We start from the raw sequence: 26,239 nt of genomic DNA on the forward strand, positions 1-26,239 counted from the left end.
AACACACTCAATTTAATGTAGAACTCAGGGTAGTAATTGGCCTCTGACATGCTTGTAAATAGCATTTACTGTCTGTCTAGTTGTTAATTGTATCTTTTCCAGTCATGTTAAATGTTTTTGTATAGCCTGGTAGGAGCTCTACATCTTGGACTAGCATGCAGAAAAACCTCATTTTTATTGCTGGTTTGGACAAACCTTTCGTGCTCTTTGTGCTTCTGTTGTGTTGTCTGTAAAGTGAGGGTGATGTTTATCTCTTGTGTTTAAAGTCCACCTGTAAATCTGCTGGTACCAGGGTCTTTTTACTGTGAATTTGCAATATGAGGACAGTGCTCAACCTCCTCCAGGAATGTGCCGGAGTGTGAGTCAGGGAACTCATCTTAGAAACCTAAAGTCATATGGCATAAATAGCTTCTGAGCCATGCGTGTTAGACCTTCTTGGTAAGATGAGTTGCCACCACTTCTCTACTTAATACTGCAACAAAGAAGGAGCTGTTTAAAACCCACTCTGTTGTTTTGACATTACAGTAGCAAGGCCTCTATTGTTACATTAGGTAGTGAATGGCCTACTATCTTCAGGCCTTGTACTGAAAGCAAAGTCATTGCTCATCTGCTTCTTGTGGTTCCTTTGCTATGTTGTCTTGTTATGCTCCCTAGAAACAGATGAAGTGACACTTTGATAACAAATTGGCAGATTTCTGGTTTATCTGCAAAATATCCACTAAAAAACATGGCAGGTGAGTTTTATGGCAGTGCACATCTGACTGTGTTAGTCACAGTTATGAGAACTTTTACCTTCTCTTTCCCTTTCCTGCTCTTCCTTCTCTGGTAAGACTACATTTTGCATAGAGCTGAAAATAAGTTCTTAGAAAAATCAAGTGTCACCCACTTGCTGGGGCCACTGACACAGATTTTAGTGAAGAACCTAATAAAGCATAATCAAGGCCCATACATGCCCCTCCTCTGTGTGTGCAAAAAAAAAGAGTTTGGCTTATGTGTCAGATTTGAGCAAGATTTATGTCAGAGATCTCTGCTGTATTTCAGTATAGAAATAGAGAACTACATCAAAAGACTACAAAAAATAAATAAGGACTTCCACTGTAATGTGAGCTTGGTTGAAAAGGAAGTAGATTAATTTTGGACAGCTTTCTGAATTAGTAATATCCTTTCAGTTTGGGTTGGTTTTTGTTTGTTTTGCGGGGGTGGTGGTGGTTTACGTTGGGGTTTTTTTTAGTAGTTTTTGGGTTTGTTTGTGGTTGTTTCTTTTTTTCATGTCTGGATTTAGGACCTGTAGAGGCTTGAATTTATATTCTAATAAAACCCAAAAGTGTTGGGCATTTCATGTTAATGCTGTTTTAGAACATAGTGTCAGGCATTGGAATAGACTATCCAGGGAGGTATTGAAGTCATTGTTCCTGGAGGTGTTAAAAATCTGTATAGACGTGGCACTTTGGGACATGGTTTAATGGCCGTACTGGTGTTAGGTCAGTGGTTGGACTCAACAATCTTAGAGATCTTTTCCAACTGAAACAGTTCAGTGATTCTATAAGTGTATGTAAGTATGCACTGGAGATACGATCCTAAACTCTGCAGCATTTCACCTGCAGTATTACACATGAAGGACTAGCAACACTTCTGATTATGAAACAGAGGAGCAGCCCTCAGACTGTGCATTAGACATCCCACGTAAGAGCATGTGAGGGTTAGAAAACGAAAACAAGACCGGCAGCAATTTGTTTACATGAAGCTGAGTCAACATAGGGTTTTGAAGTTAGTGTGCCAGTCTGCCAACCAGCCTGCAGCCGAGCCGCATCCACCTGGCTGAAGCCTGTGCTGCAGGCATGGGGCTGCACAGCTGGTCCTGAGCTTCCAGTCTTGCCTTGGCCTTGGAAGGCTCAGGCCCTGTGTTGTCAGTCTAAAGAAAGTGAAAACATTCAGTTGAAGGCTGTCTGTAGGGCATTACTACAGAGTAAAATTTGTGCCAGTTGTTGCACTTGCTGCATGATGTGGGCTAATAGCAGTGCTATCACCTCAGTGTTAGCAGGCACAGACAAAAGTTGCTGTGGAAATCCTGGGGAGAGGTTCCCTGCTTTTCGATCTCTAGTCTTTGAGCTTCAAATAGCGCTTTATTTGTCATTACAATAGATGTGCAGGAAACATAAGAGATTTAAAGGTTGTTTAATATTAATACTCATAAAATGTAAATATGCTCTTTAGGAGAATACCTGTTGGCTCTTTTGAATGTGGGCTTTCATGGTAGTGCTTCAGCCTTCACTGAAGCTACCCAAGTATTGCTGAAGTACAAGCAAACATATCTGGAGAATGAAATTGCTTTTGATTTCTTTTTAAAACATTCTATTTGAATGTGTATGTTCTATAAAGCAGTTTTTGGGACAAGACTCAAATTAAAGGGTGGAGTGGAAACCCTGATGTAAAAGTCAGCAGCTGATAGTTGACAATGCTAAGGAAACCAGTTTAAATATAGTTATGCCCATATGACTGCATTTTTACAGCATAGGTGGGTATTCTAACACAATGTAAGAGTGAATAAGTGACTGTCTGAATCATACCATAAGTCTAGTCCAAACAGAGTAGTCTGGTAGTGGCTGGAGTTGAGTCCTTGGGAGGAAAGGCTCATCCAAAGGGTTGAGAGCATTATTGTCTCCAGAGGGTGAGCAGGTCTGAAGAGCACATGATAGATGTTCTAGGTGGATAAATAAGTTCTTTTGGGTGTAATTATCTTGTTACATTTTTGACCTGTCCTTCAAAATGAGGGAAGTCACAGCTAGAGCTGCCTGCTTTTCTGTATTTCTTACTTAAGGAGTTCAAGATCACTATCCCTGGGGCAGGTGCACACCTTGTCAGAGGAATGTCACTTATGTCATTGGAAGACACTAACACCAGGTCTGGAATTCATCTCATTTAGTATCTTAACACATGTAGTTTGGCATCCATAATTAAGAAAGTATGTCAGACTTGGCAAGGAATGGTTTTTATAACTGGTTTTGACCAAGCAAATGGTAAAGGGAGAGGCTACCATCATGGAATTGTTGTGTGGGGTATATATTCTGGTTTAGAGGGTTTTGCCAGTTTGAGCTTTGGCTCAATGTGTTGATACACTTCCATGTATACAACCAAAAATTATAGAGTGTATTATTTCCTAGAAGGTATAAGATGGAGTTAGTGTCTTAAGTTAGCATAAAGAGAATCTGAGTGTTTCAGTAAATCTGTGAAGAGGGATATATGTGACTGATGATGTATTTGTTTTATTTGTTTAAGTTTACAAATTTGTTATTAAAGTTAAGATGTGATTGGATAGCAGGGAGGAGGACTATGTTATTGTATCATTTTGACTGCTCAACATAGTGAGAGAAACACAACTGGGAAACTATACTGGACTGGAGAAAATAGCAGGTAAGGAGTGAGAAAAAGGTCAAGGAGAGCCTGTAACCTTAACATGTTAGAAAAGGTACAGATGGTAGTTGTATAGCTAGTGGTAAAGCTGAACTGAAGGCAGAACAGATCATGCAGTCACTGCAGTAATGAATTAGATGGGTTGGGAGATTTCTTACAGTTTTATATCTCCTTCATGTTACATATTGAAAAGCTATTTGTTCTGGTTTGTGTTCTAATAAGTTGAAGTTCTCTTAGTATGTTGAGGGTTCTTTTGGGCAAGTCTCCATCAAAGCATGAACCAGCTTTGAGCTCTTCCAAAACCTGGCAGATACTTGCAATCTTGTGAGACTTCATAGAATACCTTTGTTTTTCTGTAGGCAAACAGTAGATTTAGTTCATGGTGCCAGTGAGAGACTAGGATAGTCTCTGCCAACTGTTTCCACCATATCATCCGAAGACTCAGAACTGCAGCATTTACTCCTTATGAGTGAATAATTGAGTGGACTTGAACTGTTTCTGCCCATTTTCTCATAGATGCCGTAAGCATAGATCTTTTTAGTTTCTGGTTAAAAGCTAAATATCTGGACTAAATAGCTTTTCCAGGAGAGCCAGAGCAATCTAGAGATAAATGGTTTGGGTTTGTTTGCTTTTCTGTTGTCTTTTTTGTTTTTTTTTTCCTTTACAAGCATTAGGTGGCATTAAAATCATATAGCAATGATTCTAGTAGGAAAAATCCTACTAGAATCAATCTCAAAGCAAGAGCAGTTCTAGAGTAACAAGGCTGTTTCTGCTGATGTTTCTGAAAAAAGATTTGTTGAGTGACTGCCTGTCACAGTTTTCTGTGGTCTGTCCTGTATTGTCAGTGTCAAAATCTACTGATTTCCTTAAAGCTCATCTCCTGGGGTTATGTAACGTCATAAGAATCCGTATTTCTTTTTGCGTATTCCAAGTTTTCTTGGATAGCAGAAATGAGGAGAAGACAAAGAAACCCTGAGTTTGTGTCCCAAGTTAACCTCAAAAACCTTAGAAAATTAAGCAGGGAGCACCTCCTGTAAAGAGGCTTTGTCATTATGATGATAGAAGAAATGAGACTGTAGTTCTGAATTAGAAATGGTACAGATTGTGTTCCTCAGCATAGGGGATTATTTTCTTGTCACACTGGCTGAAGATCACTTTTCCAAGCTGCTTCTCTTGAGATTTCTGAATTGTGTTTAATACCACAGATTATGAGGCCTTCCAGTCTGCAGGCTGAACAGGACTCATGTCTTTCTCACAGGGGGGATTTGAGGAAAATGAGATCTCAGAAAACCAAAACAGCCATGTATTGCTTCTCTTTCTGTCTCTTCATTTGAGTGCATTCTTGCAAATAAACCAGACAAGTGCTTGTGCATATGATAGAATAAAGTATAGGAAAATGTCTGTTACTTCTTCAGGAAGTCCCTGGTTAAATAGCATTCCAGAGTAATACTTAGATACACTGCAAAAATGAAAGAACCTAAATATTTAGTATGACTTGCTACTTTCTGGATCAAGTAGTTCTTAATAATCTTCATCCTATAACTCATTACATTTCTTGAATATGGTTTAAAAAAAAAAACCAACCAAAAAAACCCCCAAAAAACAAAACCAACCAGTACATCCTTGATTATACTTTTTGGGGCAATATTACCTTGCTTTTGTTTCTGTTGCTGCTAGAGATTTTAGAGATTGAACTGAAAGTGGCAACCCATTGAGAAAGAGCAATGGAATATTATAAAAAATATCAAATAGCTATTAATAGTACTAGAGTTAATGCCAGTCCATTCATGCTTTCCTACATAGATTATCCATTTCTGTCAATTTTCCTTTCATCCTGGACTAATATTTTGGAGTCTTGTGTCTCCTGTAATATTAATTGTTCATGAAGAGGACTGAAATGTAATTTGTGCCTAACATTTCTCATTTTGCTGGGATTCCATATCTTTGTAAACAAATTTGTTTACAAGATAGTGTGTTAAATGACATGATTTGACACATGAGTACATTTGAGCATGAGTACATTAAAGAATAAGGATTAAATAACATATACAAATACATAAAGCACAGCTAAGGGAAAGTTTTATTTTTCCACTTTTTTGAAGGTTCAAGTCAGTTTACTGATCTGTATTTTTCATAGTAAATGCTTTCTGTCACATATAAGGAAAACAAGCAATCCCTGCATTTCATACATCACTGAACACTACATTAAAATGTAATGAATTTAGCATCTTCCTGAGTACTTCTTTATTTCCTTTTGAGTGACGCTTTTTTTTTTTTTTTAAGAATCAATCACGTTTGCATTTGGTCACAACTTAATGCTTTTATTGTTTTATTAATCAGGAGTTTACATTTGTGCACTAAATTGTGTTAATGAAAACGAGTAAGTCATAATTCTGTTGGTTTTTTTCACAAATCTTGGCCTACTCTACTCAATGCAGCTAATGTGGAAATGACCATTTTTGATCTTTTGTAGTTTTGTAAAATGCAGTCATTGAGACTGCTGCCTTAGGTATTGGGAATCTGCTACCTCTGAAACCAGCAAAGCCTTCCTTATGTGTTGTTCTGCAGTGAATCTTGTCACATATCATATGAGAACAAATCTTATGAGGAGTGGCTGAAGGAACTGGAGTTGTTTAGGCTGGAGAAAAAGAGACTGAGGGCAGACCTTATTGCTCTCTACAGCTACCTGAAAGGAGGTTGTAGTGAGGTGGATGTTGATCGCTTGTCCCAAGTAACAAGCAATATGATGAGAGGAAATGGTCTTAAGTTGTGCCAGGGGAGATTTAGGTTGGACATTGTGAAAAATTTCTCTACTGAAAGGGCTGTCAAGCATTGGAACAGGCTGCTCAGGGAAGTGCTTGAGTCAATTTTATTTAAAAGGTGAGTAAACATGATGCTTAGGGACATGATTTAGTGGTGGCCTTACTTGGCAGTGTTAGGTTTGCAGTTAGACTTTATGATTTTAAAGGTCTTTTTAACCTAAATGATTCTATGATTTTATATATTACAGTTCCTAGTTACTGCTTCATAACTAGGTAAAATCTCCTTTACCTGAGTTCCTAGGCAGTGCAGTTGCCTCTATTTTTGATGTTTTTTGGTAGATGAAAATGCAAGATTTCTTCAAAGCAATACAAATGGCTTCTTTCAATATTCTGTGCTACTGGCAAGAAAGTAAGTACAATACACTGTTCCTGAGGTGCACTTTTCAGAAGTGATGCTGTTGCCTATCTAAGCAGAGGGAATATACCACTTTGTGGGCTTATATGTATTCTGGCAACGATTAAATGAAGTTAATAACAAGTTAAGGACTCCTGCCACTCAGTATTATGAAAGCTTCCTGTATGTAACAACAGAAAATAGGCTGTGATTTAGAATTCAATACTTAGCATTGCAAATTATCCTGCTCTCCTCTTTGCATTGAGCATTACCATGATAATTTTGAATACTTTTAAAATAGATTGTTTAGGTGCTTTCCAAATTTAATTCTGTATCAGTTTTGTCAAAGAAATAAAAGCTGACTTCAGATATTTCAATGCTTCGTGACACAGCATGCAAGGAGACAAATAGTCAAGATTGTAAAAATAAACATAATGTTTATATATTTAGTTCTAAAAATATGAATTGTCTAGGAAATCATGTTCATTCTTTGGTAAGTTAGGTGTTATATGAAATATATTCAGTTACATTTGGAAAGGTAATTATGCCAATCCTTTTGTTCTTTCAGGGTTCAGTAACACCTTCAGAGAAATCTCATTCTTAGAGCCCATTTATTTACTGATTCAAAGGGCAATGCATTAGTCAAATCATACATAACAGAAACGATAATAGAATCTGTCTCATTATGCCTACCTTGTTATTCTTTGAATGTGACTAAAATAAAATTTGGTCTTTCACAAGGGCCTCTTTAAGGGAAACTAACAAAGTAGAGATTATTGCAAAAAATGAGGACACAGAAATTACTTAACTTTGATATCTATTGCTTAATGCTTTTGTTTTAAAGAGAAAAGTAACGTTTTATATGATGTTAATGTTTTACTGCCAGAATTCAGAAGCAAGAAAATGCTCGGTAGAACTAAGTTGTTCATATACAGGAAGGATTCCTGAACAAAATACTGGAAAAATATTCTATCTGTGTTGTGAAGATTCCATAAGACAGGATGGTTTTTAGGCCTATGTAAAATAAGAAATAAAAATTGTAGCTGCAGGAGTACTGTAACATGAAACTTTGGACAATAGAATTTTTAGCATTTCAAAATAAGCTTTGAGAAAGTGAACATAATTGCAACGATGATTTTTTCGTGTGTGTTAGTAGAAGATAATTCTTGTTGGTTAGAATCACTAAACTGTGACTTGTTCTGTGTAAGTAAGCCTGGAAGTAGAATCATAGAATCAATAAGGTTGGAAAAGACCTCAGAGATCATCACTCTAATACCTAACACCTCATGACTAACTAAACGATGGTTTCAAGTGCCACGTCCAGTCCTTTTTTGAACACCTTCAGGGACGGTGACTCCACCACCTCCCTGGGCAGCCCATTCCAATGGCCAGTTACTCTTTCTGTGAAGAACTTTCTCCTCACCTGAGTCTAAACTTCCCCTGGCACAGCTTGAGACTGTGTCCTCTTGTCCTGTTGCTGGTTGCCTGGGAGAAAAGACCAACCCCCACCTTTCTACAACCTCCTTTCAAGTAGTTGTAGAGAGCAATAAGGTCTCCCTTCAGCCTCCTCTTCTCCAGGCTAAACAACTCCATCTCCCTCAGCCTCTCCTCATAGAGCTTGTGCTTGAGACCTCTCACCAGCCTTGTTGCCCTTCTCTGGACACATTCCAGCATCTCACTGTGGCCAGTTTCTTCTCAATATTCCTGTGTGTAACTTCAGCTACATTTGTTACTGAGAAATTTAGTGTTAGCGTATTAGCAGGAATGTTGCTCAACTGTGGAAGGCAGTATTCAGGGAGAAAGCTCTCAACAAATCCATGTGTTGCATATCAGAAATATCAGAGATGCACAGTATAGTCCAGTAGAACGAGAAATTCAAATTATTAATGAAGTTACAAGAATTAAACTACCATAGCTGTGTAAAATTGTGATTTTGGGAAAATGTGGTTTCTTAACAACCTAAATCTCTTCCCTTTCCAACAAATACATGGTTGTAGCAAGATGGCTGTTGTTCTCTCCTCCCTAGTAACAAGTGACAAGTTAGTCATGAGGTCTGTGGTGACAGGTTGGACTTGATGATCTTTGAGGTCTCTTCCAACTTTGGTGATACTGTGATACTGTGAAGTGATTGGACCAGAGGAAATGGCCCCAAGTTGCATCATGGCAGGTTTACATTGGAAAGTAGAAGAAACTTCTTCACTGAAAGGATTATCAAACAGTAGAATATGCTCCTCAAGGAGGTGGTTGAATCCCCATCCCTGCAGGTGTTTAAAAGATGCATAGATGTGGTGCTAAGGGTTTAGCACTAGGCTTGGTAGAGTTAGGTGATGGTTAGACTTGATCTTAAAGGTCTGTTCCAACCAAAACCATTCACTGATGGTAAATATTCTTCAAAACATAATATGACTAGTAAACGAGAATGTTAACAATTATCATTTAGACACATCTCTTAAATCAAATCATCTCATAAATCTGAACAGATATAAATTATCTCTGCTAGAAGCCAAGTCGTTGTAATTCCATTGGTGATCAAATTAGTTCAAAGTAAAACAACATACCAAGAAGCAAATCCTACATAGTTTGAAATGTATTGTAAGACCTCGAGACAAAATGTCAGTGCACACAAATGGAAGGGAGCACATCTTGCAGCTAACATAAAAACATTTGCAATACAAAGGCAAGGACACTGGCACAAGGGGTATGATGCTGTGCTTTCAAGAAAAGCAACCACTTTGCAGAACTCAAACCCACTTTCATAGTTTACCAAGAAATTTCATAAATGCCGTGGAAATACTGATGACAATGAGAGCGGAGGAACGTAGGAGGACTCTCTGTCTCTTAAATGTGCTCTCAAAGCAAGGTTCTGCGGGAGACGAGCTTGTGATGTGCAACATAAATGGACAAAAAGTAGAGTTAAAAATAAACATCGAAGTGGAGTGCCCTGTAATCATTGTGAGGACGGAAAAATAAGTGAGCACAGAGAAATAGGCTCACAAAGCCCCTGCATTTCAGAATAAGTACTGTTATTACTTATGGGAACAGGGAATAATGGAAGCTATTGCTTTTCTGAGTTCACATTATATCCTTTCCCCCTCTGTCCTGAATAGAGCAAATTTTTCTTTTAAAAATATTTTTCTTTCAAGTTTTTAATTAAATTTTAGTTTTCTGGTGTGTATTATGATATATTGAAAACAGTATTATTATTAAAATCAGAGAGCACTAGCCTATAAATGTCCATATTTTATCTCTTATTAACATTGAAAGAAAATAAAACCAACATGAACAGAAACTTTGAAACAGTGAGGCACCAGGTGACAGGGCAGATAAAATAATAAAGAAGTTAGGAGAGTATAAAGCTTTTGAATGCAAAAGCTGTATCATAAGGACAGCAAATTAGTTTCATAATGAAGGAAAATATGTGATTTGATTCTTATTTAGGATTTTATCACCTTTAAGTGAAGTTCTACATTTGGAATTCCCTATTGTATTTGTACTTCCTTTAGGAAGCTTATTTTTGTGATTGTGTAACACGTATATCAGAGGATCCTGCACTTTTATGTGCTGGAATGACGAAGCAAAACTTGCCAAAAACAAGACAAAAGGGGTGTAATGTGGTCATCTGTACTGAGTATACCTGTTAGAGTACCGCTGCCATTAAATGTAAACAGTAGGCTTGAGAAGAAGACAACTTTTGGAAACTGGGAAAAGCATTATAGTAGGAACTGAAATACTTGAAATGAGAATCCAAAAAGGAAATGTGATTTTACATGGGGTTTAGTCCATCCTTCTGGAGCTGAACTGCCTAGTGGAATTTTTTTCTAAAATACTAAGTAGTACGAACACATTTGAAGTTTTGAATAGTATCCAAACAGGCTTCAGTGAAGGGCTGGAGGCTGGCTTCAGTGAAGGGCTGGAGGCTGCCTTCAATTGTCGTCTAGTGGATGGGTTCTAGTTCCACCCATGGCAAGTAGCTAATTGTTAAACAGATAAGAATGCCTTCATCAAAAGACTGAAAGAATCTTAGTTCAGAACTCCACACAACACTATTGTCAGGGCACTTTTGTTTGAGAAGACAGGAAAAGTGGCCTTTTACACTACCAGGCCTTAGGAACTAACTGGGAGACTGGTCTCTACTGGGTGATATGCTCAGTGTTTTGGGTGGGTATTTTGCTTCCCAGCTTCATCAGAAATTTAGATTGCAGCTTTTGGGAAGGTTAACATTTTTAAAATCACAATAGAGATTACAGAATTCTTTAATACTTCAAATAAAGTTTAATAGATGAGGGAAAAGTTTCCTAACAAATGCTGATCATAACACCACCAATGAGAAGAAATGACAGTCAAGTCATGGTGACTGCTGAAGCACCAGAAATCTTAACACACAAAAAAAATGCCTGATTATTCTGGACTAGTATGAGTTTTATTCATAGTACTGAAACATCCAGAATTAGTAACTACAGAAAGGAAATGCAAAAAATAAAGGTCAAGTAAAATGTGAAAGACCTGGAGCTACTGGTTGTTAACCTGAAGCTGATGCTATGCTATCTGAGCAGAATGTATCTCTAAACATTGCTCTTTGTTTGACTCACTGTGCAACTCATTTTGTAACAGACTTGTCATTGACTGGTTAGTTCAGTTTATTCTCCATAAGATGTCAGCTGCTATGAGACCAGTGCACTATTAAGTATTTGCTTGTCAGTTCAAACAGACTTTTATTTATTACATTTACTCAGAAGAGGGACTAAATAAATAATGACAGGTCAAAAAAGCCCTTCTATTGTAAAAAAATAAAAATTAAACTCAGAGGATGCTAAGGGATTAATTTTCATGGTGTTAAAATACAATGGGTATATTATTCTTTTATGATTGTACGTTCATCTATGTCTGAACACGAAAGTAAAATCCTTAATGCTCATATTTAATGAGTTTGTCACCCTGTTTATTTTAAACCTACAAAATGTCTAGAGAGATCTGTGCTAAGCAGCCTGTGGGGGTGAGGAAGGACATAATAAAACTGTTCTGTTGGGGAAAAAAATATATTCTTAATTCAAAATACAAAGTGTCATAATTGTTCTAGAGCAAAACTATACTCAAGCTTGTCATGAGTTAATGCCAACACCATTTTTGTAGCCAGTATTCAAGGGAGGCGATGTTTCAATTAAAGTCTGTCTTTGTTGAGGACATCAGAATAGCTACTGACAGAGTGCATGTGAACTACAATCATGCATCATGCTATCACCACTGACAAGTTAGAAAAGCTATAGCTAAAAGCTAAAGCATGCTGCAAGTGGCTGCTGTCATGCAGGTTGCTGTGGAAGAGAGGCTTGAGAAGCTGTTGCTTTGTCTATTCAATACAATGTCTTTGAATTTTTAGTGACAACCTCTAATAACTAGAAGTCAGAATAATCCTTTCTATGTTGGGGCATTGCAGAATTGTCATGTTGAACTGGTCAGTGTCAGAAGTTAAGGTGAAAAACAAGATAATAAAAAATCATTAGGAGATGTTGAACTGTCATTTGATTTTGATCTGTGGTAAAGATTTCTGGTTTGGTTGTTGTTTTTTTCAAGTCAAGGTGTTTAAATAGAAGTGATATTTTTTCACATAGTCACTTTGCTGTCATGGCTAGGACTTTTGCAGAATTATTAGCAAAATATCTATAATAAAGTCACGAGAGATGGGTACTCCTTGGTGAAGGTTATCAACTCTCATCCTGTTCATTCATATTTTATTATTTTGCTGTATTCTCTTGGCTTTTGTTCTTTTTCATTTGGGAAGAAAAAGGCAGATGTAGAGTGTAAAGGGTTGGAATGATTGCTGATCTGTCTGCCTGTATCCCTGTGATGGGAGTTAGAAATCGTAACGTCTGGTGCACCAGTGGACAGGCAGCATCACTCTTCTGGTGGTGTTTCTGGGCATTGCTAGTTGCTTCAGCTTTCTAGCAAACAGTAGAAAAACCACCAAAAGTGTGGTAGAAAAGGATTTGAGAACTATGTTTGTAAATCATCTAAAGCTAAGATTGTTCCTGTAATATTACGTGACAGTAGGCAGGTAAAATGCTATGGAAAAAAAATAGACCAGTGGTTTTCTCTGCTTACTGCCCAAATGTCTCAAAAGGGACCCAAAAGATTCATTTATCTTTCTGCAAGAAGGAAAAATAAATCATTTCCTAACAAGACTGTCTGCTTCATCTTGGAGATATTTACCCTGAGGCTGTATGAAGTAGCCTGTTTGACTGTTAGAATTTGCATTGAGATTAATGAGTTATTTCACTCAACTCCATCACTGCTTTTGGCTAAGATCAGGTAAATACCCTGTCTCATTGTTCAGTTCCCCCATTTTTTAGAGCCCCCTTCATCTAAAACATTTAGTTCCTATTTACCTGGATCTGTTGATCTGAATTGCTATGATATGTATCAACTAAATACTATGTTTAAGAACTAGTAAAAAAATATTTTTTTGTTAGATATAATTTTGGATAGCTGGGAAAGCAGGGTTAACTTTAAATAATGCTTATGGTTAGAACACAGACAAATGATTACACAAGTTATTGTAAGAAAGTAGATTTTATTTGTGAATGTAGAAAAATTAATAGAATATCAACAACAACTTTGAAAGTTGCTTCTAAGTTCTCCTTTTTTTTTTCTTTTCCCAATGGCATCCTGGCCTGCCCCAATGGCATCCTGGCTTGCATCAGGAACAGTGTGGCCAGCAGGAGCAGGGAGGTCATTCTGCCCCTGTACACTGCACTGGTTAGGCCATACCTTGAGTACTGTGTCCAGTTCTGGGCCCCTCAGTTTAGGAAGGATATTGACTTGCTGGAACGAGTCCAGAGAAGGGCAACAAAGTGGGTGAGGGGTTTGGAACACAAGGCCTATGAGGAGAGGCTGAGGGAGCTGAGGTTGCTTAGCCTGGAGGAGACTCAGGGGTGACCTTATTGCTGTCTACAGCTACCTGAAGGGAGGTTGTAGACAGGTGGATGTTGGTCTCTTCTCCCAGGCAACCAGCACCAGAACAAGAGGACACAGCTGCACCAGGGGAGGTTTAGGCTGGAGGTTAGGAGGAAGTTTTACACAGAAAGAGTGATTGCCCATTGGAATGGGCTGCCCAGGGAGGTGGTGGAGTCACCATCATTGGAGGTGTTTGGGAGGAGACTTGATAGGGTGCTTGGTTGCATGGTTTAGTTGATTAGGTGGTGTTGGATAATAGGTTGGACACGATGATCTTGAAGGTCTCTTCCAACCTGGTCTGGTCTATTCTACTCCTATTCTATTCTATTCTATTCTATTCTACTTCTATTCTATTCTATTCTATTCTATTCTATTCTATTCTATTCTATTCTATTCTATTCTATTCTATTCCTTTTTCCCCTTGAAGAAGGAGATGTAAACAACTGGTGATAGTAGGTTGACTGTACATTGCCTTCCTGTGGTACTTTAGGCTGGAAGTGTTGATAAAGAATCATTTATTAATGATTCTTCAAGTGTGGAAATTGTTTCAAAACACCTTTTTTTTTTTTTTTTTAAATATGTAAATATTTTAAAATATTTTTAAGCTCTATTTTTAATATTTTCTTTTAATCTTTTAAGATGCAATTTTAATATGTATTAAGCAAGTATGTTTAAAATTGTCAATTTGGAAGTGCACATTGAAAGCATATGATGACAGGAATAGTGCATGTGTACGAACTCACTTTTCATTTTAAGTTATGAAGATAACTTTGGTTGCCTTACTAAGTTAATTGGGACAGTATATGAAAAGAAGCTACAGTTTATTCTGTTTATAAATTTTAAAAACACTTGTTTCTGAGTATTCTTACAAAGATAGACAAACTTACTAATGTAAAAATTTGCAGAAAGCAAAATTTGCATTTAAAAAAGAAGATGCTTACATGTTGGTCATCAAATGTTTATACAATTACCAGGCCTCAAAATTCTTAGTGTTAATATTTATAGTAATAGATTTTATTGTAGTTTTAATTTAGATGTGTTTATTGTTTAATGTGACTTTTTAGTTTGGCTAGTCAAGAAAAACTTAACATTTTCGTAATCATTTCATGTAACTGAGCCTCTGTAGAAAACCAGAGCATTAACACTCAGAGCAAGTTTTGTTTATTAGTGTTTATCTTTACCTTCCTGCAGCATACTGTAAGTAACCTAGCATGATTGGTTGTAAAAGCAATTACACACAAATTTAAGGAAGATTTTATATTCCGTCCACAGGGTTGCACAGAAATAATTTCTGTCTTCCTTAGAGGTTAACCTATTCATTTTATTACATATGTGTCTCAAAGTCTTTATGATTTTAGTGCAAAGCTAAGCATGATATGACATAGATACTTTTATTGCCAGTGTCCCCACAAATTCATGTAGTGGCTGCCTAAGGTTGGGCCTAATAGTTTATGGTTAACATTGTTAATGTCAGTATCACACAGAGGTAGTGCTGTTGAGTTTTTTTAAGGTGAGATGTCCTCTTCCTCAACACTGAACCAGCTCTGCAGCAGTTTCATTTGTGATGTGACAATGAAGCATCCTCCAGATGAATCATAAACTTGCAGCTTGGCAGCCCCTGCCAAATTCTTGGCAATTATCAGAAATGCAGAATATTAAACAATGTATCTTCATTGTTTAGCTACCTGAATTTCCCATGTGCTTTTAGCAAAATAAAGGGCTTTTCAGGTTTTTTTCCTGTTTAAGGAGGGTTGTGCCTTGTCTTGACTGTGAGTGTGGTTTCCTGGGTGGTGGGAGAGGGCAGGTGAATTGTATCTGTTTCTAGATCGATAACATATTTTGCGAACTCTTCAGATGGGACTGTTACAAAATGCTGTACCATATAAGTTTATCATTATGGTAGGGAGTGAAAGGAGACAGACCTTTTCCTCCAATTGTCCTTAAAACTTATGTGAAATACAGTAAGTTACTAATATGTATGAAATAAGTAAGGTTTTTTAATGTTGTTAGTTTCTGTAGGGCTCATGCTTGTTGCTGAAATCTACTTTTTTTTTCAGGGCTTAATCTGATTTAAGACTTCTGACTACAGGTGTTTGGGGTGTTCTTTTATTTCTGTATTTTACCTGTGTTAATTATAATGATGTTGGTAGGCAGAGGACAGGACACGCAACTGGCCTAATAATACGCAGTGGTGGGATTTATCTTCATCTCCACCCAGGACCCATGCTATTATAGTACTTACTTTTAAGACAGCAATGCTACTTCACCAAACTTCCTCCTACAGTGAGAGAGGTAGGGATAACTCTTGGAAAAGTTTTGAGGCTAGTGACAAAATATGTTTGTCTTTCAGATCCCCAGCTCAAGGGTATAGTGACCAGGTTATATTGCAGGCAAGGCTACTACTTGCAAATGCACCCCGATGGAAGTCTCGATGGAACCAAGGATGACAGCAGTAATTCTAGTAAGTGATTGCCCCAGGGGAATGTCTTAATCGCACACGCAGATTGCATCGCTTGAGTGTGTACGTGCAGACACAGTGTTAATGCCTTTGGAGGGTTTCTGAATGTGTTTTGTCACAAGGAGAAGGGGTCTGGCCGTTTGAAGCATAATGTCTGCCAGCACGACTTGTGCAGGACATTGGTCTAAATGTGTTCCTTCTGAAGGGATAAACCTCAGGGGTGAAATATTTAGGCCAATGGTTGTCTTCTGATAATCTTATGAAAATGATAAAATTACATTAAGGTATTTTTATAGAAAATATGCAATTAACATAAATTTCTTATCTTCAAATAACTAACAACAAAAAAAGAAAACAAAAATGATTTGAAAATTATTATCATATGTGCCCTGATTCAGCAAAGTGAATAAGTGCATGTCTAACACATGCTTAAAACACATGCTTGAAGTACCTTGCTGACTTTGGGCTAAAGATCCTACAGTCCCTATACCAGCAAGAGTTCCAGTGATATTAAGAGAATTTTTGGCAGTGTAGGGGCTGCGACAGTGGCAGTTTTCAAAAATAATGCAAACAAAAATGGTCTTGAAAGGCCATGTGAGTTGCTGCTTTGTTATCCTTTCCCTGTAATACTGCCACTCATATTCATTCAATGAGCCTGTATATATTTGGTAACTTCAGCTGCAAGTGCTAACTAAACAAACCTATTTTTACTCTAGAAACAGTTAGTTTTTAATTTTCATTTTACCAGGGAACACTTGCATTTTGTTACTGATAATAACATATTTAAGTAACACATTTCTATGTGATCTTGAGATCTATTTTAAGCATTTTTAATACAGAAGATTTGTCTTATTATGCCTTTAGTTTCCTTTAAAATGTTGGAATTAGGCTATAGAAATTAAGAGATCTGAGGTATCTGCTTTACTTCAGTTAGGCCTCTGTTTTATTTGTTAATGCATGGCTGTTGTTTTTCACACACTTCATGAACAGATAACGTGATCATCTTTTGGAATTGAGAAAAAGAATTGATTTTCATGTGTATATTTTATTTTTGAAGTGTTTTCTTTCTTCCCCTATTGTTCCTTTTGTTCCTTTTCTTCCCTTAGTGTGTCCATCTCTCATGCCCACTTTTTCACTGGACTAGATGCTAAGAGCTTGTAAAGACACGGTCATTATTGCTTTTTATAGAAGCTTTGCCTATTTGCGGTATGAGGAACATGTCTTAGAGCACAAGTGTATATCTCCCTCTCTCTTCTCTCTCTGCCTAGCTCTCTCTTCTCTTCATCTTCAGTGAGGAGATGTGTATGATTGCAACAACTTTGAAATGTTTTAACACTACCAATGTTTGTTTGGGTTTTTTAATCCTAGTACTCTGGATTTTGAATCTTTGCAAAACTAGACCATAGTGCCTTACTTTCCTCTTTTTTGCTGTTGTCAACTTTAAAAATCTTTGCTTTAATTTCTTACCATGTCATTCTCCTTTTCTCTCCCTTTCTGGATTTCCATTTGTCTGTCCATCCCTCTTTCTTCTTGTTCCAAAGTGCAGAACCAATGTAGTATGTATTGTATGAATGTTATATAAAACTTGTTCAATCTCAACCTAATACCAGATATTAGCGTTGTGTATTTTGAGTAAATACAAACTGTTAAATAATAACTGTGTTTTACTTCAGATTTTTTTAGGCTAGAATACTTTTTTCCATAAAGGGATTTTCTTCTTTAACAGACGTGATTCACTATTTGTTTCTTCACTAGTCAAATTTTACAATGTTATTTAGTAAAGACAGTTTAAGCTATAAGGAAGGGAAATGCTTGTGCTCACCAGAAAGGTACACAATTTCCACCTTAAATTTTGCTACTATATCTCTATATATACTGTGTATATATATAGAGAGATATGAACTCCGTATTAAAAGCTGAAAAGATTAATCCATGTGGTAGATTCATGAGTATGTGTCTGGGGTTTTTGTGCTGTCCGACATTGTCCCCAGTACTTTTTCCCTTCCATTATGTTTCTTTCCATTTCCTGTTGAACTTTTTCTTTCCTATTATTTTTCTTTATTGCAGCATGATTTTTTTTCTCCTTTGCTTTGAAACAGTAATTTTCTAGGATTTTGATACTTTGTTTTGCAAGCTCCTTACCATGATACTTTCTATCTGAGGCTTACCAGTAAATACATTTTGGCATCTGCCAGAGTGGAACATCCTGCTTCTGATTTGCAGGCTGCCTATTTATTGTGCCCAGTGGGCAAGAGAATGGACATACATCAGCTGCCAATAGGACAGGTAGTACACTTGCCTTGACAGGGAGGATAACTTCCATTTAAAGTCTGTTTCATAAAAATGGACGAAATACAAGCTACTAAAGAATGTGTATATCTGCTAGCCAACTGTCTTCTGCACTACTCACTGTCACAGAATTACAGAATTGTCAGGGTTGGAAGCGACCTCAAGGATCATCTACTTCCAGCCCACCTGCCACAGGCAGGTAGACTTTCCACTAGATCAGCTTCCTCTGAGCCACATCCAGCCTGGCCTAAAAAAAATCCAGAGGTGGGGCTTCCACCACCTCTTTGGGCAACCTGTTCCAATGTCTCACCACCCTTATGGTGAAGAACTCTTTCCTAATGTTAAATCTAAATCTACCCTCCTGTAGCTTGGATCCATTCCCCCTAATCCTATCATTACCCGACACTCTAAAAAGTCCCTCAGCCTTTGAAGGGCTTCCTGTCCCAGAAGCCTTTGGGGTTTCCTCATGTGCTGACAATCTGAGGATGTGGATACTTGGAGAAGCCAGCGTGAGTGAGAAGTGAGAGACAGAGAAGCAATTTCCTTCTTGTCTTCAGCAAGGAACCTGAAGCTTAGTCATACCACTGCTTTTCATGCTGTTGCAATTTATTCTGTGTCAAGTAGTTAGAAGAGTGCTTAAATGTTAAATTCCCTAAACTGCAAATATTGTTTTGTATTCATTTAAAATATATGTCATTAAAAATAAGTTACACACTATTGGAGTCAGTGTTGAAGACAGGTAGCACAAAGTAAGATTAAGATGTAGTCTGTTCCAGTTGAGTGGTTCTGTTCACACTTGGTGTCTTTAAACTTCTTGGTAGTATCTTTGATGTGACTTTTTACTTTTACCTAAAGTCAAAATAAGTTTTACTAGTGGTTTCAGGCTACTGCTGTAGTAGAAGATGTTCTGGCTTGCTTTAAGGTTGAGTAAAGGCCAGTCTGCAGAGATAGGTGGCAAAATTTTTAATGTGTGCAGAACCTCTCATGAAAAATGAAGAAATGTGTGACTGCTTGTAATTGCATCCCTGAACATATTTCATCTGCTCATGTTGATGGCCATGCTCAACCTACATAGACCGTTGAGTTTCAGTTCATAATTTTGTTATCTTTTTATATCTTTTCCAAGTTGGTGATGTTTACCGATGGAGTATGAATCAATGCACCTATTCGTTAACGGTACTGAGTTTCCTGAAGCCACACCACCAGATCAGGGCTGTTAGCTTAAACCATCTTGTGTGTACAGTCTGTATTTTTTTGCCAATCTCCCAGTGATCACAGCATCACAGTATCACTAAGGTTGGAAGAGACCTCAAAGATCATCGAGTCCAACCTGTCACCACAGACCTCATGACTAGATACTTGGAAAGAGGCTTTGTTTCACTGCTTTCCAATTTTAGCTCTTTTTCTCTTTATGCTTCCTTTAATGCCTTGAAGTTTTTGTGGCTTGCTTGTAGTGAAAGCATGATTGACTGGTTAGAGCTGTAGGCTTGATTATTACTGAGGTCCTAATGAGCAAATGGAACTTGCTTCAGTGTTGTCCATGGACATTATTATTATTAATCAGGAAAAATAAGGTACTACACAAAAACTATAAAGAAACAGAACAAATTTTCTTGCTGTGCTTGTAAAAAGTGTTACATTCTCCTCCTGTCCTCCTCCCCACTCAAAACAACTCATTTTAAGCTTTGGTCTGTCTTCAAAATTTTGTATCTTTAAGGCAGGGTAGGTTTAGTATGAAGACTAATTAATTTGGAAAACAAGCAGATCTGGTTCTTTAATTTATGAGATTGAAACCCTGTATCTCTTATCCCTAAGCATTGATTTTGATTGACCTGAAGTGTATATTTCAGCCAACAACCACTGAAAAAATTCAACCTAAATTATAATACTTTCCTTGATGGGTGATAAATATGATTTTAACACTCAATGTTGCTATTTGTGCCTCATATGAAGTTAGTCATGTTTAAAACAAAAAGAGAAAGGCTTATTTGTAGCCTTATTTCATAAGCTGATAAATGCCAAAGTTAACATTTGCAACTTGAAATTGGCTATGCTGTGGACACCTATTGCTTAATTATGTAGCAGCATGCTTTACTTCCTTTGTGGCACTTTTGTACCTGGTAGACTTGCTGTTCAAGAAATCATGCAACCATTTAACATTCCCTTATTTTTCTACTTTTAATACATGCTTCTTAAACTCTATTTATATCTTTCAAATTGAATATGGAATTACTAGCTTTTAATGCCTTTCCAGAGTACCTAGTACTCTCACATTTTGAGTTGCATATATTAATAAAATAACGTTCACAGCTCTTTTGTAAGGTAAAAGAGACAATTTGAAAGAAAGCATATGAGGATTAAAAAGCAATACCTGCAAAGCTGTTGAATTAGGATTATTGACTATTAAATTTGTATTACTAAACTGAAATATTTTCCATCCCATTCTTGCACTGGTTTTTACTGCAGCTTGTCTTCAAAGAATTGCACAGGCTTATCATCATCTATTTACATCACCTTTGGGAGATAGCCTGTTTCTCCCATCAGTATAATCTTAGTCAGTGTGACAAGATGTTCAGCCATACTAAAAAATAGGTTTTAATTATGCCTTGTGTAAGATCAGGTAGGTAGGATGGGTTTGCTCCATATAACATGAATGGAGAGATCCCTGAGTACCAACATCCCTGCAGTCATTGCCTAAAAGATACTCCGATAGAAATAAAGAAATAGTTGTCTTGGTCTGATTGCAGATTTGGTGCTGTGGACGGCTTGTTAAATGACGACATGAAGTTTATAAGCCTTAAGCAATCTGTCTGTAGCGAGTTTCTTAAAAAAATAAATAATGACTTGCAATTGCAATTGTCTTGTAGCTACAAGACAGTTGTACTTAGATTTTACAAGGTTATGGAAATAACTGATTTCAGGCATTTCAAATTTCAAGTTAATAGACAGATGGTATTACATAAAAAAAAACCCAAGAAATGTGTTGGGTTTTTGTTTTGCTCAAGAAAGAAGTTATTGTCAAGAAGTGGACTTTGGCTAAAACTTTTGGAGAATTAGAATCCAGCTCAAATTTGTTCCTTCAAATTCCCTCCACTGCATCTAAAACAATAACTTTTTTTCAAGCCATTTGTTGCTGTTAATTTGCCTCTGCCCTCATTTTCTGATCTTGTGTGTGGTGGGTGTAGGTTTCCAGGCTTAGGAAAAGGAAGACAAAGTGTTTGCTTTACAGTTGTGTTTTGAATGTAATACAAAGCAGTGATCTAAGGGAGCTTACAAAGGCTCAGTGCTGACAAGGAGCAAAACTTGTACCATTTTTAATGATTGGTTCTCTTGATTTCCCTGATGTTCCCACATCTATTTACAGTTGGATTTGACAGGCTTTACACTTAAGCATGCAGCATGGGAACACTGAGTATCAGACAGAATTATATTTCCTGGGCTGTTCCAGGGAGCTCCCTCTCTCAGCTCAACTTTTGGCTCAGTAGCCTGTGTTTAGGTGGATAAAGATATTCAATAGTCTCATTCCCCACTTACTTTGGGTTTTGGATCATTCTCTTAAAGATAGATAGAAGCTGAGGGCATTATTCTTTCACACATGCACCTCAGGTAAGATTATAGCTTCAGCTATGCAGGCCTGAAATGCCAGTAAACTCTGGAAGGCTTTCTTGTTTGACTTCAGACAGGTTCTTAACTAAAGTGAGGGACAGCACAGGTGAATCCTAGGAAAGTTTGAAATATGTCATTGGGTATAGAAGTCTTGCTCAGTGAAGTCCTACAGAGCCAGGTTCTCGAGGAAATTGAGTTTCCTTTGGCCAGCTTCAGAGTGCATAAAAATCACATGCTGTGCCTTACAGGTGTACATTTACAGACTTCATTATGAGGCTCGTTGCTGAGCATTTATCAATCAATAATTGAATGTAGATAGGCCTGCCTAATTTCATCCAAATCTGAGAGATTTGTGGAAGTTAGTGAATATTCTCTATGTGCACAATTACAGCATTTCAGATCACACTCTAAAATTTTACAGGTTTAGAATAATTGCAGGAGCTCTTGCAATCTCTGATTAAAATCTGGTGTCAGTAAGGGGATACATTGTATCCCCTTCTCAGTGCTTTCTAAATTCACCAGCAATGATAAGCTGCTCTACTAGTTTTTTAGGTTGCATAAAACACTGCCGTGTTACAGGCCTTAAGTTCTTCTTCAGTGGTGGTTGGTCTTCTCTCACTTTGCTGTTTTATTTTTATTGATAATAAAGCAAATTATATGTGTGTTCCATAAGTTATAACTGAACCACTATGATTTGGAGTTACTTTTCATTAGCAGTTTTCTATGGCTGACTTGTCTTTCGTGTAAACATCTTTTCTTTATACAATTAGTGTTTCTTTTTCCTTCCCAGTGTCCCCTCAATTGTTGCTACCCTTCCTTTAGCATGGTGTTCATATCCAGATTTCTTTATGGAATTACTTTTCTTCTAGAAAAAAACAAATTTAACTGCCATCTGAAACCCAGTTTTAGTGTGACAGACTCCCCCTGCACCATAAACAGTAATGGTTTTGCTGGTTTTGACATTGTTTCACTTGAGGGTAATAGCTGATATTTTTTTTAAAACTTCCAAATTATATTGAACATTCAAAAACTCTCGAGCCATGCACTGTAAAGCCTACACACTCTTAAGCTATATTGCCCATTAGTGTCATATTTCATTGGTTTACATTTGTCTGGTATAGATTAGAGAAGAGAACCTTGTCTGTATCCAGTATTTTTCTAGTGAGCAGCCTAGTAAAAATTTAGCGTAATGGAGACTTTTGGAAACTACATAAATGACAATGCTATAGATTTGTCTAATTCTTGTCTGATCTTTTCGCTTCTGTTCTTCTTTGTAAACCCATAAATTTGTTTTCAAGTTTTCTAGCGCTCTTCTGAATATATTTTTTTCCTACAGCTGTAAGTTCTCTTCTGCAAGTCTTCCTAGTTTTATACTTTTATATCTTACGTTGCCTATTTTGTTTGTGTGCCAGTGTTGGAAGAAAGGTTTGGTTTTTTTCTATCCACTTCTATCTTTAAATTCTAGTAACCAACCTATGTGTTCTCAGTTGTAAAGATTTGATCATTATTATTATAAATTATCTGTAGCTTTGTGTCCTTTGGCCAATCAGGAGTTTTCACACCTTGAGAAAATGTAATTATCCACTGCAATTACGTAACCCTTTTTATCTTGATTTGGGCTTTACCCCAGCATTATAATTGGAGCTAGCCTCATAGGGTACACTTTCTAGTCACACCTATGGATGTCCTTCCTAAATTCTGATGAACTCACTGTAGGTGTTAACTGTGTTCCTGAGACCTGACTTGGTGGATCCATGGTCCTTACTTTATATATTAAACACACAGGTTGTGCTTTTGGTTTTCATCCAAGGGCTTGTGAATCCTTGACTGATCCACAGCAGAAAAACACTGAGCATGAACACTGGCTTATCCAGAACTTTTCTCTATTTGATGTGTACTTTGCATCTCAGTTCATAGTATGAGTCAGTAAACTTAGTATAGGTGTGTGCTGGCATAATTTTTAGAAGAAAAATTGGCTTGTGTCTCCTAGTTATGTAATTTTTGATTTTGTTATTCTGTGGTGAGGCTGGTAAACTCTCACTCTCCACAGGGACATTTTCAGACACTAATCAAAGCTGTGGCTGTTTTTATGATTGCAGAGGTATATGGTATTGCTAGGGTATCTGATATTAGATGCTTTTTCAACTCCCCCCCCACACCCTGAAGTTTCAGTCTTTGAACATGTTCTATTTGCAGCTTAATACCATTTATGCACATATAGTGTCAAGCATATTTCAGTGATTTTCTGAACTGGGATAAGCCTCTGCTGTTATTTGAGGCATGTGTGCTACTGCTTGTTTCTGTCATTCACAAAAGCAAAATATTTTTTTATTCGAAATCACAGACCCCTTGAAAGCAATTTTTGATGAGAGAGCACATCTTAATGCAAAACAATAAAAATGTCCAAGAAAATAAAAAGCTGCCTGTCAGAATCAGAGACACGTTTTCTGTAGGGTATCTCACAGGTATTGCACTTAAGAGCAGTCTACATTAATGAAGGAAGATTTGGGCTCATACACTCTTTTCAGATTGCCTGAGATACTCATGGGTGCAGTGATGCATAAACAATTATACTACAGTTTGTTGTGCTTTGTATTTGCTAGTACTTGTGCCAAATACTAAACTCTTGTAGGACTTATTGATAGATAGATACTCAGGCTTTAATTTTAAGAATTAACCTCATGAGAAGCAAGATTTTCAGAATAGATTAATTTTAAAATCAGAAAAAAAATATACAGGACATAGCTTGCTTTCTTTTTAATAGTGATGTTTATGTAATACAATAAACATATTCATGTTTGGTCATGTTTTTCCTTCACAGCGTTATTCAACCTTATACCAGTGGGACTTCGAGTTGTTGCTATCCAGGGTGTAAAGACTGGCTTGTATATAGCCCTAAATGGAGAAGGTTTCCTCTACACATCAGTAAGTACCTTTCTGAGATCAGTTTAGGAGGAGCAACTGACGTTGACACAGGAATGAGAAGCACATTCACTTGAAGTTATATAGTATCTGTATATGTATATATCTGTATATGTACATACATACAGTACATAGGTATATGTGTGTACGCATGCAGCATATCTATAAATGCAAGAAATTACTGCATACTATGTATGAAAGTCTACCTGTTAGCAGTTAAAAAAAACCCAAACATTCTGTACAAATCTTTTTGTGTTTGGCTACACTGGTCATGTTCAATACACTGCATTTAATCTCAATTAATTTCTCCAGGAGTTTTAAATAAAGACTTGCAATTATTTTCTTAGTGATTTGTTGGTCAGAATCCAAAAGCTGTTTCAACAGTTACTTTTATTGATAAGACTTGCAAGGGCAAATTCGATCTAAAAAGCCATTAACAACCTCAGCTTATCACTATAGTTATGGAATTGTATGCTTAGCATTATTGATCTTTTTTTTTATTAATAAAGAGTTCTGTGAGGGACTCTTTTCTTTGTTGGATGATCAAAATTTTTAAAAACAGTCTTCTGAGTCACAAAGAAGACTGCTGGATAAAGTGATTGAAAAGTCTTTAGATTGTTTAAGATATTCCAAATGATTTAATACTAATCAGTGTGTTGTTGAGAATATAAAGATCCTCAGTTTTGTGTAAATTGTGTTAACCTCTTTTGAAAGGCAAGACTTTAATATGAACAGGCATTTCTGTCAGGTATTAACGAGGTGGCTTAAAGGATTATTGATTACTATAGTTTTATTGCTTTCTATGTTCTATGTTGAATTTATTTACATAGTGCTTTTTCCATTTTTTACGTCATATAGTTCTTAATTCTCTACTGATTTACAATACACTGCTTTGTTTTCAATGTTCATCGAAAGTAAAATGGACAGATTAAGTTTCTGATGCCCTAAGGGAAACTATTCTGTTTGTTTCAAATATGCAGTTGTCTTGGAAAAGCTAATTAGGAAGGAAAAAAATGGAACTAATCTTGAATGTCAATGTCAGGACAAAGAAAATTTCTCCTTGTAGAATGTCTGCTGGAAACTCCAGCAGTATAATCTAAAGCATTTATTTTCTTCTGTTTGAAGTGAAAAGAAAAATAATTCACAGGAAAACGTGCAATATTTGCTGCCATAAGGAAAAAACTTAGAAGAAAAAACATAGAGCTACTAAAATGCACTGCTGACATCCCAGGTCCATCACTTCATGTGGGGAGTTCATTTCAGTACAATGGCGTGAACAGCACTTTCTTTAATGTGTTGGTATAGCTAAGAGTACATCCTTGACTGATGCTGCTTCTGAAGTGAGTTCTCAGTCTTTAAAAAAACAAAACCAAAACAAAACAGAAAATGTAGGAGTTTCCAAAAGGGTAAGTCTGCAGAGGGAGGGACCCTATCTGAATGAATTAATGA

The 26,239-nt window shown here is 36.9% G+C and overlaps 1 protein-coding gene across 4 annotated transcripts in view; it reads left to right on the plus strand.

The window, feature by feature from the left end:
- Positions 1-26,239, plus strand: part of FGF14 (fibroblast growth factor 14) — a 436,610-nt gene that overhangs the window by 316,588 nt on the left and 93,783 nt on the right. For 3 of the 4 annotated variants that reach the window (XM_009905243.2, XM_054162958.1, XM_054162956.1), the window contains 2 exons: positions 15,866-15,976; positions 24,690-24,793. In XM_009905243.2, coding sequence (XP_009903545.1) covers positions 15,866-15,976; positions 24,690-24,793 — 215 coding nt within the window. The remainder of the gene's footprint in view (positions 1-15,865; positions 15,977-24,689; positions 24,794-26,239) is intronic. The other variant, XM_054162957.1, reaches the window with a different exon arrangement.

The sequence above is a fragment of the Dryobates pubescens genome, chromosome 7, assembly GCF_014839835.1.
Source record: "Dryobates pubescens isolate bDryPub1 chromosome 7, bDryPub1.pri, whole genome shotgun sequence".
Classification (NCBI taxonomy): Eukaryota; Metazoa; Chordata; class Aves; order Piciformes; family Picidae; genus Dryobates; species Dryobates pubescens.